Source organism: Hirundo rustica, chromosome 3, assembly GCF_015227805.2.
Source record: "Hirundo rustica isolate bHirRus1 chromosome 3, bHirRus1.pri.v3, whole genome shotgun sequence".
Lineage (NCBI taxonomy): Eukaryota > Metazoa > Chordata > Aves > Passeriformes > Hirundinidae > Hirundo > Hirundo rustica.
Genome location: NC_053452.1, coordinates 85,615,430 through 85,634,995, shown reverse-complemented (window position 1 = coordinate 85,634,995; position 19,566 = coordinate 85,615,430). Strand labels below are relative to the sequence as shown.

Below are 19,566 nucleotides of genomic sequence, written 5' to 3'. Positions count from 1 at the left end.
TGATTTAAAGTAAAGCTGCATGTTGTCAAAGTTCTAATGAAATTTATTAGTAATATATCAATCTGTGCTAGACAAGAGATTTATTTTCTTGTTATTGCCCTCCATAGAGCAGATAGAGCTCTCATTTATTACCATTGTCACTGTAATTAACTAGGAAGATCTGGCATTCTGATCTAAACTCTGAGTCATTTTTGTCTAAATAAGTACAGGCCATCGGTTTTGAGGCATTCTTTTAGTTTATTCCAACCACAGTCCTGGCCATATGAGTGCACAATTTAGTTTCTTTTTTTTATGATGCCTCATAAGGAACTTGCTGTCCACCATTGCTCACTGGACTCAGTGGTCACACGTGAATGATTATTAAGCTTTGCTCTGTGAGGAACAGCAGCAGACCATCACACAGAAGTAAGATTTGCATGGGCTTTGGATAGCCTCATCTGCAGTGAAGACTATACAAATGAGAAAAAAACTAATTTTGAGAGGATGCTCATAAAAATTCCCAACCACATGTAATCCGCTTGCACCCAATCTGAAACATTTTGGGGATAGTTTTATTTTTATGAAACATTACTAAGAAAATCCTTCATGGCTTTTTAAAATACAGGTCTATCCTGTACATACCTGAATCAAAAACAGCTACTGTCCTCTAACCCTCTGACCCTGTCCATGACCCCCCTCAACAACAATACCTGGAAATCTCCCAGGGCACACAACCTCTGAGGACCTTATGGAATATCAGACATATGAAGTGATGTGTGCTAGAAGGTCTTGCAGGGAGACAGTCAATTAAGTGTGACATTTAGCTCATTAGTCTACAGTTCCAGATACTATCATGTGTATCTGCAATTTATTTTACAGTTTTTACTTCTGGGATGTGTTGTGTGTGTGTATATATATATATATAAAATAACAGAATCATGTTTCTAAAAATACACTAAAGCCATAGGTTTAATCACCTTCTTTTACTTTTCTCACATGGCCATCTAAAGTTGCTGGCTAATTTGCTACTGTTTATAATAAGATCAGCCTTTTAAGCAGCATGATTATTGTGCATTTAATGAATTGTTTTTAGAAAGTCTCCTGGTCCTCTATATCATCAATCAAAATTAAAAGGATTCCTTTTTAATTAAGGAGTGGGAGCTGTTCCATGAAATATTGCTGGTGCAGAAATTTTTGAGAAGTCAGGTAATAACTAAAGATAACTGAGTTGTTAGAAGGGAATGCTAGAATTTTAGATATTTGGAACTTGCTTCATTATATGATAACTGACATAAATTAGGTTTCTGACCTTAAAAAATTACATTTACAGAGAAAGAAAACTATATCATTATATCCAGAATACATAAAAAACTATCCAATTCGATCTTCCATTTTAGCAAAATCAGAGGATTTTCAGAAATGCTTTAACATGTAAGATGTAAGCGATATTCTTTATGATACTCAGTGTCACATTGCACTGCAGTTCCCAATGACGTCCTCTTCTCCTCCCCATCTGGAATGCTTTGTCTATTTTAGAAGAAAGACAAGGAATGGGCTATTGATATAGCACTACTGAACTCCCCATCAGTACTGCTAGCAGAGTAGAGGCTCAGGTTGGGCAGAAGGCAAAGTTTACAAGTTTGTGCAAAAATGCTCCTCCTTACAGGAGGCACCAGTTTCCTTCCTTCGCTGAGAAATTTCTTTCTAGCATGGAAATGGCAACCATTTCATAAAAGCTCCCTGTAAACAATATTTTTAAATGTTGTATTATTCCCTCTTTCTTAATATTTCCACTTGAACACTGTTGTCTACTACGAGGGATTTTGGTGTCATTTCCTAGATAAATATTAAGTATCTAATGTGAAGAGCACATCACGGAAGTACTTGTTCCACCTTCTTCCTTCTTTCTTGATTAGAAGAAAGTCTTTCCTTTTGTTGGTTTCCTTTTCCAGAGATCAAGGAAATAAATACATAATTCACTCCCTTGGGCCTCCATTTTCTGGCCTCTGCTCTGGAAAGCATGTAAACATGGGCTGCTGCCTTTCCTGCTCTGGGGGACCTTTGGGCATTCTTATTAATTATGTGATTGAGTTACATCACAATTAGGGTGGATTTCTTCAGTTAATTTTTCCTATAGAACTTCGTGAGAAATCAATGTAAAACAAAGTAGGTAAGCTATGTACTGAGGGAGTCAGCTTGTTGATGTTTTAAAACAAAGGCAAATTGGAAAGAAAATCAGTTATAGGGGTAGTGAAGGGATTTTGTATTTTGAAGGGTTCAGCACACAGGAAAATAATGAGAGCTTGTGAAGAGGTGAGAAGTTTCATGAAACATATTTATGTAAGGCACTAGGCTAAGACATTTCATTTATATAAAAAGAAATTGCATAAATCACATGAACATAAACCATCAAGATGTTTGTACATAGAATAATTTTGAGGGGAAAAAAGTAACTGAGATTTTGTGAAACATTCTATGCATTATAACATCTGCGTAAATACTACAAAATATGTAAAGGATACCTTTATTTTTTTGAGAATATAGGCTAAGTCCCTAGCTCACCACAGTAGATGGTCATAGTGAAGAAAGGTACTTCAAAGGCAGGGTAAAGCCGAGGTAAATGCAGCTAACTTGCAGACACCCTAGGCATAACATAAAGCAGCGCAGCAGAGGCTCTATTTGCTCACATAGGAGGCTGAAAGAACAAATAATGAGAATATTAAGCTGCTGATGTTGCTTCTTGAGCAAGAGGGTTCATCTGAGCTCAGTAGCCATATAAAACTGAGGCAGTTTGGAGTCTCATAATAAAGGAGCTGCCTGGACCCCCCTGCAGCAGCAGACCTATGCATTGGCACCTCCCACAGGAACAATCTATCCCCCAAAAGCTTTGAATTTATGTCCAACTTCACTTGTCCATAAGTTAGATGCACTGAATTACCCACTCATTTTCTTTCTGACCACTCGCACAGAAAATGAGTGTAGAGATGAGTGTGTCACATTGGGGTGCCCTGCACTGCTGCCCTGGGCAGCCAGAGCAGCTCTAGGCTCACATGAGGTTGCTGAACAGGGTGGAGTGCAGGCTGTGGAGCTGCATTATAAATTGCTTGGGCTTCGATTCCCAACTCAAACTCTCCATTTTGATAATGATAGTTAAAAACTATGGCTCACAGTAACTCACACCTGTGAAAATTAGGCCACCTTCCAATTTTCACCTTGAGTCATACATTTCAATGAAAAACAATCAGACTTTTTTTCCAAACCAGTGTGTTTTTAAGCAAGTCAACACACTGTGCTGTAACATGAATAAGTGCGAGTCCTATGCAGACTAGCAACTTCAGGCACCTCTTGAGGTTTTTCTATGTTGTATTGGTTTAGCACGGCCTGGTTCTTGGTAGTGGGGGGCCACAGAGGTAGTTTCTGTGAGAAGGTGGGTGGTAAAGCCACATGAAGAACCCTAACTACCTCTTGAACAGTCTAACTGCTTCTGACAACTTCCAAAAAATGAGTCAAAAGGTCTGCGTTGGAATGACCGTACCAGTCACTACGTCAGAAGCACTTCCACAGGATTATTCATTGTGTTGGCACACACACTTATTAATGCTGGATTGTTGTTGCTAGCATATTGCTGTTCCCAGAAAACAAAAAGTAAAAAATCTTTTTGATTTTTTTTAACAGGCAGATAATTGCTTGAATGTTACTGACACTGAAAAGCAAGGAACTATGAGAGTTATCAGAGCAGCGTCAGTTTTCCCAGTGCCAAAGCATGTTATTAAACAACAGAAAACACTTCTAAGAAAGGACACATACTATTTACAGAAATAATAAATCAAGCCTTGTGAATAACTTTTGCAGAGTGCCATATGAAATGCAGCTACAAACTTGTAAATTTTTTTGTTGGTGACATATAATGTTTTAGAACAGCCTAATTTTTTTGCCCATTCATTTGCCCATTCATTTCAAATCATAAATTACTAGATTTTGCATGAAAAATGCCTAAATACTGTGAAAACCAGGGAAATACCAAGACAATTTTACTGGCTTGTGCATGCCTCTTCTATTTCTTGGTAATTGCTGCTTTGCTGTGTGATTAAATCAAAGAAGACTGTTCAGGAAGAAATAGGAAGAAATTAAAAAGCGGCAAAAACCAGACAGTAGCCCAAAGTAATGTCAAAGATTAAAAGACAATGGGAGATGCCTCATCAGTTGTGAAATAAACACATTCTTTGTTTAAGATCAAAACACATACTGAATTCTAAACATGCTGGTATTAGAAAAAGGTCTGGATTGTCAAGTGGGCTTACAGCCCTTCTTAAAGAGAACTGCAGGGGTTTGTCTAAATGTATATTAATAGACATTTTGGGCATCCTTGAGGCCACATTCCTGAGCTGCCCAGGGAACAGACTTGAAAGCCCTGGTTAGCTTGTGTTAGAGGCTCCTGGAGAGAAAGGGAGACCAGGGCTAACCCTAGGAAAGACTGGCTGCAAAGCCAGGTTCATGCAGAGCAGCTGCTGCCCACAGTTCCTTGTGGAACCCACTTGGACCATGCACAGCCACCCCAAGGGAGAGCAGAAGGTACAGACAAAGGGTATGGGGAAGGATGAAGATGTAGATGTGAACAGGGCTAGGCATGAGCTGGCACTAGGAGGTCTAGCTGCCCCATCAATGCCTAGGAAGGGCTCTCTCTGGGAACAGACAGCAGCTTGGAGAACATAGCTTAGCCCCATCTGGGAGCTGGCAGAGGTTTGAACAGCTGGAGCTGCTAAAGCAACCAAACTGACCCCAACTCAGCCCTGACCTCAACGATGAACTTGAGAGTCAGAAAGGATACAAGTACATCTCACCTCATAACTATGTGGTACACAACATGAGCTTCCACTGGAAAAATTTGTAAGAATGTGAACTTTGATTTCAGTGGTGTTTAAAGCTGGATTTTTTTTCTCCAAATTGCTACTGTGCATTTCCCAAACTTTTTCCCAGGTCTGCTCAGTATCCTAAAGAAACATTTATGTTTCCCATAGGAATCAAACAAGGCTATAGCTTTCCACAAGCTGTATTGACCTGTGGTATTGAGTATCTGCCATAACGAAGGAAATTCATATCAGTGGAATATTAGAAAGAAAAAAGGTGATTTATTAGGAGCAGCATCTCTTATTAAAGCTGGCTTAAATTTATAAGAATTTTCCAGCATCTGTCTAAAACTTTTGCAGAATTTGTTTATCTATAAGGGAGCAACACGGAACACTATAACTGCACCACACAGTTCTCAAAACAGTTCTGCAAAGATATGCTTTGGTAAGGAAGTATATTAATGACACTGTACTTGGCAAAGGACCCAGGAACCGTATCCGTGAGACAACCACACAGAAACATGTTTATTTTAAACTTTCAGGTTGGAGTCTCCTGTTTCACTGGGTTTAGATGCTATAGCTCTTGTGATTTGAGCAGTATTTTTCCTAATTTATACTGGCATAACTGCACAGATCCAAACCTTAGAGAGTCACTGGAAATACCAGTAGCATTAAAAGCTCTGGTTTTAATATGGCACTTATAAATGAGCTGGGAGATTTCCACACTGGGAGATGTAACTGGAGAGGCTGATCAGATGTGACACCTGGAAAGTTAGTGTTGTGGAATACTTAGCATGTCCTGAGATGCTGGTTTAGGTAGTGTATATACCTATCAAACTAATTATAAAGTTTATTTTACCTAGTCACATTTCTGAGCAAGGATCCAAATGTTATTGGGGCAGGATGGGTGGGGAAATGTATATTTTATCAATAAGATAAGCCAAGTTGTCAGGAGCAAAGCTCATGAAAGAGTGCAAGAAAAAAAAACACTCCTGGCATCATTGTAGTCATGACTTACAGGAATAGCATGGAAAGAGAGTTAGAGTTTTGAATGAAAATTTCACTTTTACAATTTAAAACTTAATTTTTAATGGTTGCATTTGATTGTTTCATGTAGACTTAAACATTGACTATAAGCCATCTTTCTTTATTTAGTTGATCTGTCAAAGATGAATTCACCTGTTATTAAAAACTACAGGTGTTTCTCATAAATGTACCGGTTCAGCAACAGTAACAATGACAAAACAAAGCAAAAAAACCCAAACAAACAAACAAACAAACAAACAAAACCAAAAAATGTGTATGGCTGAACACTAAACCTCTGAAGAAAACAATGCAGCAATACCAGTTCCTGAAGATGCTGTACAAAACTGTTTATGCCAAGATGGCATCCCTATTAGATTTAGAAGGTGTCATGACATTTTCAGGCACTTTTGACTGACAAAAAATATTTTTCATCTTTTTAATTTGCTGTCTTCCTGAAAATGAAATTTGAAAGAATGTCCTGTAATAATTTGTGTCTGACTGTGCTTCAAATCTGCTTATAATTCAAACCCCTGAAATTATTTACTTGAAGTGTTTTTGAATGACTAAACCTGTTGTTTTAAATAACAGCATGAATGTAGGCAGCAACCTAGGACTGGGAAGAATTTTCCTCTGGGGGTTACTGAGGGTTACTGAATCCCATTTTTTTTCTCTGTTTCATGTCATTCATTTTACACTCTCTCCCTCCTGAAGCAGAGACACTTATGTGAAGAAACACACTGACTTTGACTGAAATTCTTCTGGGCACTTGGACTTTATGCAGTTGAAAAAGGATGACTGGGGAGGAAAAGCACCTACCCCAAAGAATTTTCCTGTAGTTCATGTGCCTTTGAAACACAGATGATGTATGGGCATCCATGACCCTGCCCTTCTTGCTTCATTTGCTTTCCAGCATATTTTGAGCTTGTAAATGCACTTGGTCATGCATCAGCACCTGTTTTGTTTCTGTATTGAGGTACAATGGACACTTCTGAGATTTCTAGCTAATTCCCAGATGGCAACACTGCAGAGGTGGTGTTTAGGAAATGGTAAAGGATCTACTTTTTTTTCAGGTAAATTGATACAGTAATTTGGCTTAAGTGACTTTGGCAAAGGAAACCTGAAATACCTACATGGCTCTGAGGTTTAAGGTGGCAGTTATTGATTCCTGGTAAAAAAAGTATTTTGTTTATTTTCACCTGTAATAAAGTGTTGGGTCATTCCACAGCCTGCTTATTAAATGAAATTGATCTTCTCCTTTGTCTTCAATGTCAGGTTGATCCATAGTGGTAAAACAACAATAATATAACTTTAGCATCTTTAGATTCTGCCATTACCTCTGTTAGTTCAGCGCTTTCCCATAAAACAGAGAATGTCATGAAAAACCATGGGACATCAGGAATAAACATGCTGGTACTCAACTATTAATTTGAAAAATAATAGGGCATTCTTCCTTTCTAATTTTTACTCTTTGCTCTGGGACTACCAAGGCATTTTATGACACAAGCATAGACACATACAAGTGCATCATATAGTTCATAAACTGATGGAGGTCTGTCATGCTTGATACGTAGTCCATCTTTTTCCAGAACCACTGTGCAGGCTGTTAGAAAACACTAAGGAAGAGATTTTTAAATTTCTCTTATTTAGCCTGCTCTTGTCTTTTTCAGCTGACACCAGTCTTGGAACAGATGATGTTTATGATGACAAAGGGTGCCAGTGTGATGTTTCTGTAGAAGATCTCACCCCTGCTCTTAAAACTGTCATTAGAGCTATCAGGTGAGTAGAAAATACTGAATGAATAAACAGTTGAGTTTTCTTTAGTAAGGATAAACTGCATGCCAATTGATAAAATGATAGTTAATTGAACTTATTACATGGCTAATTTTGTTACATAACTAATGCTAATACATCATGCTTCCTTTTTATTTTAGCTAAATTAAAACATTTTATCAGGTCTGTTATCAGCTTTTCAATATCTGAAAATGTTACATGATTTTACACAGAAAAAAGAGTAATGGATGCTGTTATCCATTCTATTTTATGTTATCCAAACTACAGTTCAATGTAATTTTTCTGACTATGTATCACCTTGCCTGGAAAAGTTATTTCCTTTAAAAATGTAGGGGGTTATTGCATTTTCATATTCCTGAGACTGTCATTTGACTTTTATTGCAAATTTCATCTGGTAAGAACAGAATAATTACATTCATTCAATTGTGCAAAGCCTTGCCTGCCACTATCCACTAAACTAAATATAACCCAAATAATTTAAAACAAATATTCTCCTTCTCCAAGAAAGTAGCAAATTGCATTGAAACTAATAAAGTTACCTGCATTGAAAGTTTAAACATGTCATTCACCCTCTTGAGACTGCCAAGGCTATTTATCTTCCAGAGTATTTTGAAGTATAAATCCTGACAGTCAAAATCCCACCATAAAGTGTACAGCAAGGAGAGCTCAAGCATTCCCTGTCTGCTGGAAGCAAACCTCAGGTTATCTCTGGGGGTCACCCCACTGGCTCTGCATCACAGTCACATCAGTGTCCAGCACCCCTCTTGGGTGCAGGAAGGTAGGCACAGACAAGCAGCAGCCAAAAGGAATTTCTGCAAAAACTTATGGAAAGACAATGTTTTCCTGTACAGAAACCCTTGCCTGAGTTTTCTCAGTACTATAGGAAGAAAAAACTCAAGCTTTTTATGATATAATTTCATGCAGTGATAACCTATAGGCTACTTGTATTGCCTTCCCCTTTTCCACTGAGTAAAACGAAGACAGATAGTGAGTAAGGCTGTTTCTAAAGCTTTTCTACTAGCCCAGACAGCTTGATAGACTATTTGCAGCCATCTTTTCCTAAAAGTTTTCCAGCCTGCCTGGAAATGACCTCACAGGCTGATTCAGATACCAGGCCTGTGCTCACAACCCCTGCAACTGGCAACTCAAATGTCACTGCTGAAAAGCATCTCTTGCTAGCAATGTTTCAGCCAGTGACAGAAATCCCTTTTTCACAGTGGACACCCACACACAAGGCAAGCCTATTCTCTCAAACAGAAAATGCTCACATTAGGAACAGTCAGCATAATCCTTTTACTTTGGTGTCAAAGATGCTTCTCTGTGGTGCTGCATTTTAAACAGACTGGATAACTCTTGGCTCCAGGTGCACCTTGCCACTTGTCCTGGCAAGGGATAATCAGTCTTCATATTGTCCAAATTCCTTAGGATTGATTTAACATTTTAATACTTAATTCATGGAGCTGATTTTCTAAGGGGCCACTGGATTGCTCAATGCATCGTGTGCATTTTTCCTTGGTGTTCTTCGTCATTATCAGCTCAAATGGAAAGTAACCAAATGTGAAGGATAGAGATGGGAAACTTTCTCCAGTACCATCCACAGAAATGTTCTAATAAGAAGAGCAACTCATATCACCACTGAGGCTGAGAGTAAGAATCTCCACTTGCCATCAATTACCCATGAATCTCTCCCATCTCCCTGCAAATTTTAGTGTTTTTGCAAGATTACAAGCAACAAATGCATCTTGCTTCAGAAGCTCACCTTTGTTTGACATCTCTAAAACAGTAATATGCCATGATCTTGAAGCTTCTGTATATGCTATACTTTAATCTCTCAAAATCAAGAGACTGATAATTCAGTTCATCAGGTAGCTGATACACCTCTTTCTGATTATTCAGAGTATCTGTTACCAGTCTACACTGGGATCTATGCAAACATCTGAAGAAGGATCTGAGACTCTATATAGTAACTGTAGAATTTCAAGATGATAACATCTGCCTATATGGAAACTTTGTGCCTCATTTTGAAGTTTGCTTTTAGAAACAGCTTTGAATTGCAAAGGCAGTGGGGGAGGGTGAAGGCTGGTTTTCCTTTCATGCATCTAGTATACAGAAGCAGGCAAAGACAGAAGGCACTTGCATGGTTTTATGACGCACTATGAAAAGACCCCAAATATAAACACAGACAGTTGAATCCATTCTTGATACATCAACTTGAAAAATTGTTATAAGGGAGACTAATTATTTTTTCCTGCTTAGACCTGAGTACAAATTGTTTTACAAAGACACAAATGGCCCTTTTGTTTCCGGCGGAAATTAAATTAACAAAATTAATTCATGCTGGTGGGTTTACAGAGGTAGGTCCTCTCTCAGTTTTGGAATCAATACATCTGGGGTAGGGTTTTTTTCTGTGCAAGAAGCCTAAAATATGCTGCTTATTTTCAGGTTGGACAGCCTTGTAAAGCAAAAGAAAAAAACTGGTTTCTTTATAATTTTTCATTTTGGTAATTTCAATGTCTACTGTGTCAGTTTTGACCCTGTTTACTTATATTTTTTCCAGGACTATTTTATTCCTCAAAACAGCTTTTTAAGTAAACAACCCCCCAAACTTCCATTTTGTTATAGTCAAAACAGAGGATGGAGAAAGCACTCCTTTCCTGAAAAAGTTCTCAACATTTTGGTCCTTTCCAAAAAAGATAGGACTCTCTACTACTCCTAGTAGAGTCTGCTAGTCCTGCTGAAGACCCACCAGGCAAACCAGTCTGGTAACATGTCAAGCTCTCAATCTGCTCTCAAAGCCTCCTAAACTGAGTCTTTTATCTTTTGAGCTGCACGCTCCATCCCCTCTTACTCCACAAGCTCTCTGTCAGGAAAGATCAGCTGAGGGAGTAGGGAAAGTAAGGAAAAGCTGCTCAATGCATTTCACAGTGTTGGGTGAGTAGGGAACAGATGGGTAGTGTGGTGAAACATGGTGTGCACCACAGCATGCCTTGGGCACAGTCAGGATCAGTCCTGCTCACCCATGACCTCTGGCTGGGATTGGAGCAGTGCTCAAAGCAGTTCTTGCTAGCAGTGCACTGAGTCTGTGTGCCAGCAGGTTCTTCAGCACTACTCAACCATCCCCAGTCTTGTTGTGAACAAAAAGACATTAATATCCTGCAGAGTTCCTGGAGACTAACAAAAAACATTGCATTTTTCTGGCTCTGTTAGTTCACAATGATGAATGTGAATAAAAGAGACTAAAATGGAGATTAGGATACCTTGTCTCCCTGTACTGTGATATCTCTGATCATTTTCCATAGCAAGAAGCACTCATTTCAATAATACTTTCCACATGGAAATGATGGAATTACTGTACTATTTATGGAATATAAAATGAGATTTGAGAAGCATAAATAAATATGCAATAGAAAATAACTGCAATGGCAGGAAGATGAACGTACTGACCTAACAGGTCTCTTCTCTCTTTAACTCTAGTGATTGCAAAGATATGTTTTCATTTGTTGCTAATAATAGGAAATAAACCAAACTGTAGCTAAATGTAATGAAACTTGAGAATTCTAGATCTGATAAGCTGTATAGCAGAACAGTCATACATATTTAACAGACAAAGATGGAAAATATAATTTGCTATTTATGTTCAGTCTTTACAATGTTTCTGCAACACCTATAAAATGTATTTTAGTAGCCATTTTGAATTTGTTTAATGTAGCATTTCAGAACCACCTCTTTCTTTTAAATCCAAAAACGTTGTTTATTTTCTGCCAGATGGTCTTCAGAGCCTAGGCAAGGCTCTTATACATGTGTTTGGCTAGGACAGCACCATGCTTGGGGGAAAATCATGTTTCTGGCTGCTAGGGGATGAGTTAGGTCGAGACATGAAAGAGAAGACAATTTTGACTCACTTGCCTCACATGTAGTAGAACTGTCTCTCAAGCACCTTTGTCTGCTGGCCTGTCTGTGTTGGATCCTGATCTCTTCTGCATATTACAGTTTTAACAGGAAGAAGGGATATTTGGTAAGGTAAGGGTAGAGAGACGGAGGAAACCAGCACAGCTAGATCCCTATGCACTTGCTTTCCTGACATAGTAGGTGAGGAAACAACCTGTGATCACCTCATCTGGCTATGGATAAAACAACCTATCTGCCTTTTAATATTAAAGGCAGTAACCATGTATGATTCTACCTGAATCCCAGTAGAATGAAGCTCTGCTTCTTCCTGAAATAATGCCAAGACTGACAAGACACAGCTTTGAAAATAATGGCATGAGTATGACAGGGCTGCACAAAGGATTAGAGATGTTCTAACTTGGTGCCAGTCTCAGGAAAAGTACACTAAATGACAAGCAAAACAGCTTTTAATACTGGAAGGGGCGACATGAATGCAAATTAAAATGCAGTGAATGCCAGGGAAGATATGCAACATGCATGTGCAGAAAACACTGTAATTTTAGAGCAAGGCTGATTCTGCATCTGAGAACAGATAAATGAAATGGGTGCTGGGTTTGGCTGCTATAGGTCAATAAGAAAAAAATGGTATCGGACCTGTAACTTTCCACAAATTATGAGGGTTCGTAAAGATTACTGGGACCTGTGGTCTACATATTAATTCTAGACAAAGCGCTTTTATTTATTGGTCTGCTTCAACAGATGATTTTTTTTTTCTGCTCTTCTCTGGATGTATCACTGAAATGAGCTGCTTTTTATGACTAATTCTTACCAGAACGCTGTCACGCGTGTGCCTTGGGTGGGTTTACCACGGCGTATGGTCTGTGACATTAGATGTGAGTTGTAAAACACCCGCTCGGTGCACGGCACGGAGCGATTTAAACACAGGCCGGGTTGCAGAGATCCCCGGGGCCTGCGGGGCCTTGTGCTCAGCGCCGGCGCCGTGACGGGCCTCGCTCGCCCCCTGCTGGCGCCGCCGGGAAAGGCAGCCCAGATTCGGGGCCGGCGCTCCCACACGACTGCGGCGTCGGCGCTCGGTGCTCGTTTTCCTCTTTTCGGACGGGTTACCTGCAGCTACCTCACGGTCCACGCAGTTGTACGTAATCTCTCGGGATGGGTGTCCAAACGTAAGGAATTACACAATGGTTTGGGTAAAAGTGACCGTAGGAACCATGCGGTTCCGACCAGCCCGCTGTGGGCAGGGACGCCTCCCGCTTGGTCACTCCAAGGTTGCTCGGGTCTTGGGAGCAGTTTACTCTAAGCCCCATCCAAGCCTTGAATACTGCCAGGGATGGGGCAGCCACAACTTGCCCGGGTGATCTGCTCCTGAGCCTTACCACCCTCACAGTAAAGAAAGTTAAATACATAGCGATTTCAAGATACAGGAAGCCAACTGAGTTTTTAAAACTGACGCTAAATAACTACGGAGATTGAACCAAATTTAGTACTTGCAAAGCGGTTGCAAGGCTCCATCACTGAAAGAATTGTTTTTCTTTTTTCTTAATTAACTTGCAGGCTTTTAGAATGACAGGTTTTTATAGTTCAATTTTATTTGCACAGTTTATGTAAAATTTTGCGTACTTGACGACAAATAAGTAAGCAATATGGATCTGTTCCAAACCCTGCTGAAGTTAATTAAGATGGAATCGCTTGAGCTAATACCTAAACCAGAAATAGGACAGTTACAGCTCACTGATACAGCTGTGATGCTTTCAATTCTGTTTGACTTCTGAACATTATAAACAAACTGCCTTGATAAGCAAAAAAAAGTGTTATAAAGCTGCAAAGTAGTAATGAAGACTTTTGTGCTAATTGATTAAGAAGCTTCCATGGTTGTTAATATAAATTAATCTTCTGCTTCTTCCCTTGTAAAATCACCCAGTTGTGGTAAATTCAGTTGTCTTCCATTATGCCAATAATCGTCTGGCTCTTCTTTTCTAATAGGGTTTCATATTTTAACTTTATTAAATGCATGAATTAAGACATTGTGACCACTGAAATATAATAATAACAACAAAACTATTATACTGTCTTGCATGTCAGCTGCATCGTTCATTCTTCAAAACCTTAATAAAGAACTAGATTCAGAAGATTAGCTTGTCAGGGTCTTATAAGCCAACATCTTGACATAATTTGATAGCGGGGAAAAAAAAAAAAAAAAAAAATTGCCTCCCAGATTCATCGCAGCTTTACAGGCTTCCAGATTACAACAGATACCAAAAGCCATTGGTCTGCAGAACTAGCTGGTATGCAAAAGAGGTAAGCCCGTGATCCAATATATTTGAAAGTGCATGGAGATCAGTCCTGAAGTGTCAAGTTGATGGACTGCTCCTAACAGGCCTTTTCCATTTTTAATTTCTATAATCAGAATCAAGTTCTATACCAGTGATAATCTCATTTTTAACTGCAAGTTACCAGAATGGGAAATACCAACAAGCTAAGTACCGTGACAAATACATAAATATTCTTACTGTCTGTAAGAATATTTATGTTTGATACAAAAATCAGTAGAGAATCACTATATACTATCAATGCAACTCCACATACCTATTATGTCTGTCCTAACTATCTGTAGTATGGCTTTTCTAATTCCACTAAAACATTAATGATCTATTTTTACCAGAGAGTGACAGCCATGTTTTGGGTTTTATTATAATTTGTTGTCTTTCAGCTGCTAAATACATATCACAATAAACACAGAAGGAATATATTATCATGAATATTGGCAATTAGGATGGGATGCCAATTTAGAGTCTGCTTTTTCAATTGCAATAGATAGCAAGTATCGGCAGTTTGGCTCTAATGGGAATAAATAAACTCTGCAGCATAGGCCAGAATGGCTAATACACCTGATCCCTTGTCTTCTCTCCCAATTCTCACATAAAGCAAGGAAAACTTCAGGTGACTTTCCTGACCAGGAAAATCATCTCACTGTCATTTACTTTCCAAATTTGTCATTTTTGTTGTTTAAAATTTGCAATTTAATATCAGGGTTTCCATTCTAAGAAGAGCTGCTCAGAGGACATCACGTGTTCATGTGACATATCACAGAAACTTGTGCAAGACTCATATAAAAACATGTATGCCATTCATCAGTTTGGGATATTTACTGTTATCTGAAAATTTACTATTCTGCAGTAAAATTCAAAGAAAAGCTTGTGAATGCTAATTAAGCAATAATTCCTATATATTACAGTTTGGAACAAACATGAAAACTTCTCTTTAGCCTTCAAAATTTGATCTTAAGTCAGCCAAATAAGTTGAAAACAAATATTTAGGCCTGAATGTTATTTAAAAAAATAAAAACTGATGAAAAATTAATTTGGTGCGCTTTTTTCCCACAAAGAGGAGAGAAAGCAACTTAAAATGAACACTAGAACAAGAATACTGTTATTTACATTTGGGTAATCAATTAATTAAAGAAATATTTTCTGTAACAAGAACAGAAGTATCCTGTGAACAAATGTAGCTGATCTAATATCTCACTCAAGTCAGTGAAACTAATCCCAGGTTTAAGTCAGGCATGTACTTTGATACCTTTCATATCAAGCACCTAGCATAAAAAAGTCCAACAGGTATATACTGATATACTAAACATGCTCTGCAGTCTTTAAAACAGTGTAACCTGATCTCTCAAACAATTCAAAGACATAGCTACAGTGCATCTCTGCTTAAAAAAACAACCAGGTGAAAGTTTACCTGCACAAGCTGTATTGAAAATGCCTTCCATTTAAAAATGAGCTATCAAATTTCATCAGTGAAATATACCTATGGTTCCACAACTGTTGAAAATTAACCTATAAAATGCTTTTCCCGCACAGAATTATGAAGTTTCATGTTGCAAAGAGAAAGTTTAAGGAAACGCTTCGCCCATATGATGTCAAAGATGTCATTGAACAGTATTCAGCAGGTCATCTGGACATGTTATGCAGGATTAAGAGTCTTCAGTCACGGTAAGGAAAGAATTAGTTACACTCTGCATAAGCATCTAATGTCATTCACTGCATAAAGTATATTGGCAAAGCTTAATATTTCTGTGTTATGCAGCCTCTCTTTCTGTGAACACAGATGAGCCAGAAATTGAATTGTGGGCAAAACCAAACAAACAAACAAAAAAAATACTTGTATCCAAATTTTTCTCAGAAAATGGAACTCCTCAGAAAAAGGTAATCCTTCATCTGTAAAGTCCATTTGTAAAAAAAGGACTTTAGTCAAAAGGGTGAGGAAGACATTGAGAACTGCCTCTTTCCCATCCCATACTTCCTCTTTTCACATAAAATAAATTGAGAACGACTGGTAATGTAGACTTTATGTAGGTTTTATGCTCGAGATTCCTGGCAATAGTAATTAAAAAAACCAAACCAAGCAACATTACATCATATCTATCGTTATCAGAGAAGGTTAGGGATTCCTGCTTCAAACTGACATCTCTCCCAGGAGTGTATGTTGTTGTTAGGATGGGGAGCTGGGAGTGGCACTGCTATGTCTGTTTCTCCATAATATCAAGCCACTGGAGAGGGCACCTCCTCTTTTCCCCTTTCAGCAAGTCTAGCCCTGGTTTTCCCAAATGATGACTAAGTTCTGGCTTCTGGTTAGTGACAACAACAAAAAAAGTAGCCTATTATGCTCAAAAATCTATCTCTTTTGTTTGTTTTTTTTTTTCCTCCCTTAATTAATAAAATTATGTTTGTCTTCTTCCTTGAGAGCTTTCCTGAAGTACTGTGATTTTTATTTTTAACATATAAATATACCAAACACTTCCCTATCTATGCCAGTTCCAGGAATGGCAACAGCTTTTGGTTTCTCTTACAGTGTTGACCAAATTCTTGGGAAAGGACAAATCACAGCGGATAAAAGAAGCAGAGAAAAGAATCCTGCGGAGCATGAGACAACTGATGATGTCAGTATGTTAGGGCGGGTAGTCAAAGTGGAGAAACAGGTAGAGTGATTATCTGTGTTACTTTGTTTTGCTTTATTGCTCATGCCTTTTCTGTGTTCTACTGCCAGTTTCAAAAGCTGAACAGGTACTTTTTTTTTTTTTTCTCATAACTGCTTCATTTATACATTGAAATAAAAATCATATGAATTGTATTACCTTAACCTTTTCTCCCCTTTTCTCAGCTTGCTTATGAAAAATGTACATGGCTTCTGATATTCTTTCTCAAGGGTCAATAGCGTACATTGAGCTACTTCCATTTTTCTCTTCAGCAGTTATATTTTTCCTTTGCTTAGGTTTTGGGTATTTTAAATTAGTATTTGGCACTAATGTTGACCTTTTCCTCTCATATAGGTACAATCCATTGAGTCAAAATTGGACTGTCTATTAGATATTTATCAACAAGTTTTGCGAAAAGGCTCTGCATCTGCGCTCACTTTGGCTTCACTTCAAATGCCAGCTTTCGAGTGTGAGCAGACTTCTGATTATCAGAGTCCATCAGACAGCAAAGATTTGTCTAATTCTGCACAACTTAGTGGATGTGTATCTAGATCAGCTAGTGCCAATCTGCCTCGTGGCCTACAGCTTATACTGACACCAAATGAATTTAGCACTCAGGCTTACTATGCTTTTAGTCCAGCTATGCATAGTCAAGCAACACAAGTGCCAAATGATGGACCTGCAACAGTTAATAATGCATCAAACCAAATAAACCAGACAACTAAGCCAGCAACTCCGACAACATTACAAATACCACCTTTCTCATCGATGAAGCATATCAATAGGCCTGAGCCCATTCATATTATTCCTGTAACCACACAGGAAAATATTTCTAATGTCACCGCTTGCCTTGTTGCATCAAAGGATAATGGACAAGTTGCACAGCCCAGTGCAACAAAGGATCACACGTGGAGGAAAAGTCTGGATACAGAAGGGGAACCTTTGCTCTCAGTTAAACCTGTGGTGCAGATGGATTTAGGAAAATCTTTATCTGTACAAAACCTTATACAGTCAACAGAAGAACTGAATATACAGATTGCTGGCAGTGACTCCAGTGGTTCCAGAGGTAGCCAAGATGTATACTCCAAATGGAGGGAGTCAAAATTATTTATAACGGATGAAGAGTTGGAGACAGAGGCAGGGACAGAGACTACTGAAGCCATCTCGCGCCCGTTAATGGAAACAACTCTCTCTGCTGACTCTCTAAGGACTGGAATATCAAGATCATCTCAAAACATCTGCAAGCCAGGGGATGGTACAGAAGCACTCAATCTGCTCCACGTCAAACTCAAATAACTTCTGGCTTTCTTCACTGGCTGGATCATTCCTCTAGTCATACATATCATAGCATGAACTGTTTTGAAAGCCTTTTAATAAGATAAAATCACAAAAATCAGGATGAATCTTCAAAGCAGTTGAATGAGCCCATATTTCCTAGTTGCATGAAAATGCATGTCTAAGCAATGGCTAACATCCAAATTTACACCTACAGTACAGCAGCCTTTCATGTAGTACAGTAGGTTTAAATAAAGAGTTGCCTACAAAGCTAATGCTGCAGGATGTATCAAAAAACAAAAATTTGAGTATTTAGACCTTGTGATATTTCTATGGGGCAGAAGTAAAAATCTTAAGGTTTAAAGCACTTTGCTTCTGAACTAATTAAATATATATATATAATGTCCTGATTTAGATGATAGTTTATGTTTACAACAAAAAGATTATCTACAGCTGCTAGCAAGGTACCAAGGAGATGAATAACATGGGGTTAGAAATGGCTGCCAGTCGCAAGATACACACATTAACTCATCAGTAATCAGTTATTTTTAGCTCTGAAGAACAGTATGTTAATATCTGATTTTTGGTGATTTAGTGCTGTGGCAGAAGTACCTGACACACCACTGTCACATTGTTCTTTATAACAAGAACTATTTTGTTACAAAAAGGTTATATTTTAAGGATTGGGTCTGGCCTTAGAAGTAGATAAGGTGGGTGACTGCACTGAAAACTAAAGGGAATCTCTCCTTCTTACAGTCTCATTGAGAAGCTGACTTGTGAATCTGAACCATTTTGGCAGCAGTAGGTGAGGGAAGGAAGCAGGTGCTGCCTTTATTGTAGAAGCAATATTTCCTTCTTGTGAAAATTTTGGCAATTTTCCTTGCAGTCCCAACCTGATACTATGACAGCACTTTCATAAGGCTGGGCAAGAAGGGAAAATGAGGAACTGAAATACAGAGTAAAACTAAAGAGGACACAACAGAAGGGAGGAAGACAACACAATCAATGGGAAAATAAATAATAATAATAATATGGATTTAGATGGTCAGGAAGGGAAGTCATCCCAGAGAATAAAACAAGAAAGGTAAAGAAGGAAAAAGTTGGGTTGTTGTTCTTGTTGTTTTTTTTTTTTTTCTTCACAGATATTGAATGTTAAAAAAAAAAAAAAAAGTAAAAAAAAAAAGAAAAGGGGGAAAAAAAAGGGGGGGGGGGGTAAAAGGAAAAAAAAAGGGAAAAAAAAAAAAAAAGCAGCCATGCAGGCAATCAGAAATAGAAATAGAAGTAGAGAAAGCCACCTTAATTAAAAATATAAATAAGGCAAGGGTTTGTTGTTTTTTTTAATAAAAGAGGAAGAGGAGATGGGGAAAATGGTCCCATTCTTATAGCTCAACACTGTATCCCAACCACAGTCATTTTTTGTGAACTTTCCAATACAGGACTCTCTGACTCCTTCCTACTAAAGCCTAAGTTTTCAAATTCAAAGCCTACATCAGACTGAGCATTCCTGTCTGACACATCTTCTTTTTTTTTCTTACTCTAGCCTACAGTTCACTTCTGCTGAGGTGCAGGAGCACTGTTAGTGCCTGCCTGCACACCCGCAGCAAGGCTTTGCCACTGGGAGAACCCTTGCAGAGCCTAAATGGGCTTTCACTCTTCCCACCTGAATGAGGTTTCTGTGTGTTGCCTCCTGCCAGATTTACACCCCACCTGCACCACAGGCTTGTAGACAACCCAGCTTGGGCTCAGCTTCCCTCTAGCAGCAGGAAT

At 38.5% G+C, this 19,566-nt stretch overlaps 1 protein-coding gene across 2 annotated transcripts in view; it reads left to right on the top strand.

Moving 5' to 3' along the window:
- KCNQ5 (potassium voltage-gated channel subfamily Q member 5) overlaps nucleotides 1-18,897 on the top strand; it is a 280,375-nt gene extending 261,478 nt beyond the window's left edge. For both annotated transcript variants that reach the window (XM_040060318.2, XM_040060317.2), the window contains 4 exons: nucleotides 7,520-7,628; nucleotides 15,410-15,541; nucleotides 16,401-16,527; nucleotides 16,879-18,897. In XM_040060318.2, coding sequence (XP_039916252.1) covers nucleotides 7,520-7,628; nucleotides 15,410-15,541; nucleotides 16,401-16,527; nucleotides 16,879-17,820 — 1,310 coding nt within the window. In that variant the 3' untranslated portion in view covers nucleotides 17,821-18,897. The remainder of the gene's footprint in view (nucleotides 1-7,519; nucleotides 7,629-15,409; nucleotides 15,542-16,400; nucleotides 16,528-16,878) is intronic.
- The last annotated feature ends 669 nt before the right edge of the window (nucleotides 18,898-19,566 follow it).